Raw genomic sequence first — 626 nt, 5'->3', positions numbered from 1 at the left:
ATAGCATGAACCGCAGAAGGCAAAAGTCCTCTCGCAGGAGCACGCAATTTCCAATTCTACCCATCACCGCAACTTACTCTTTGCCATAATTAACGAAAGGTAAGCTCATTAATCTCACACCTGGAGCACGTGGAGGGCTGGCAGACCACGCCCACGACGCCCATGGAGCCGTCGTCGAGGAAGATGTGGTGGAAGACGTACCGGTGCATCAGACGCCACTCCCGGAGTTTCCCTGACGGAGGCGGGCGGGGGAAAGAAGGGGGGGAGCGAGGGGGGCGAGGGGAGGGGAGGGGGGCCGGGGCGGGGGGGAAAAGGGGGGAGGAAAGGGGGAGGGGAAAAGGAAGGGCGGGGGGGGAAAGGTGGGAAAAAGGGAAAAGGGGGGAAAAGAAGGGGGGGGAAGGGGGGGGGGGGGGGGGAGGAAGAGGGAAGGGAAGGGAGAAGGGGTTTTAGGGAGTATGGAGAGGAGGGGGAGATGGGGGGGGGGAGGGGGGGAAAGGGAGGGGGGAGGGGAGGAAGGAGAGAGGGGTGGGGGGGAGAGGGGTAATGTTGTTTGGGTTGTGGTTGGTCAAGTCCATATAATAAAAATTATAATAGTACTGATGAGGTAGCCAAAATAAGGGACTTTA

At 59.4% G+C, this 626-nt stretch overlaps 1 protein-coding gene across 1 annotated transcript in view; it reads right to left on the bottom strand.

Moving 5' to 3' along the window:
* Nucleotides 1-626, bottom strand: part of LOC119588168 — a 71,572-nt gene that overhangs the window by 4,791 nt on the left and 66,155 nt on the right. The window contains exon 6 of the mRNA XM_037936872.1: nucleotides 121-240. Within this exon, the coding sequence (XP_037792800.1) occupies nucleotides 121-240 (120 nt within the window). The remainder of the gene's footprint in view (nucleotides 1-120; nucleotides 241-626) is intronic.

The sequence above is a fragment of the Penaeus monodon genome, chromosome 23 (assembly GCF_015228065.2).
Source record: "Penaeus monodon isolate SGIC_2016 chromosome 23, NSTDA_Pmon_1, whole genome shotgun sequence".
Taxonomy (NCBI): Eukaryota; Metazoa; Arthropoda; class Malacostraca; order Decapoda; family Penaeidae; genus Penaeus; species Penaeus monodon.
This window is presented reverse-complemented; position numbering and strand designations above follow the sequence as displayed.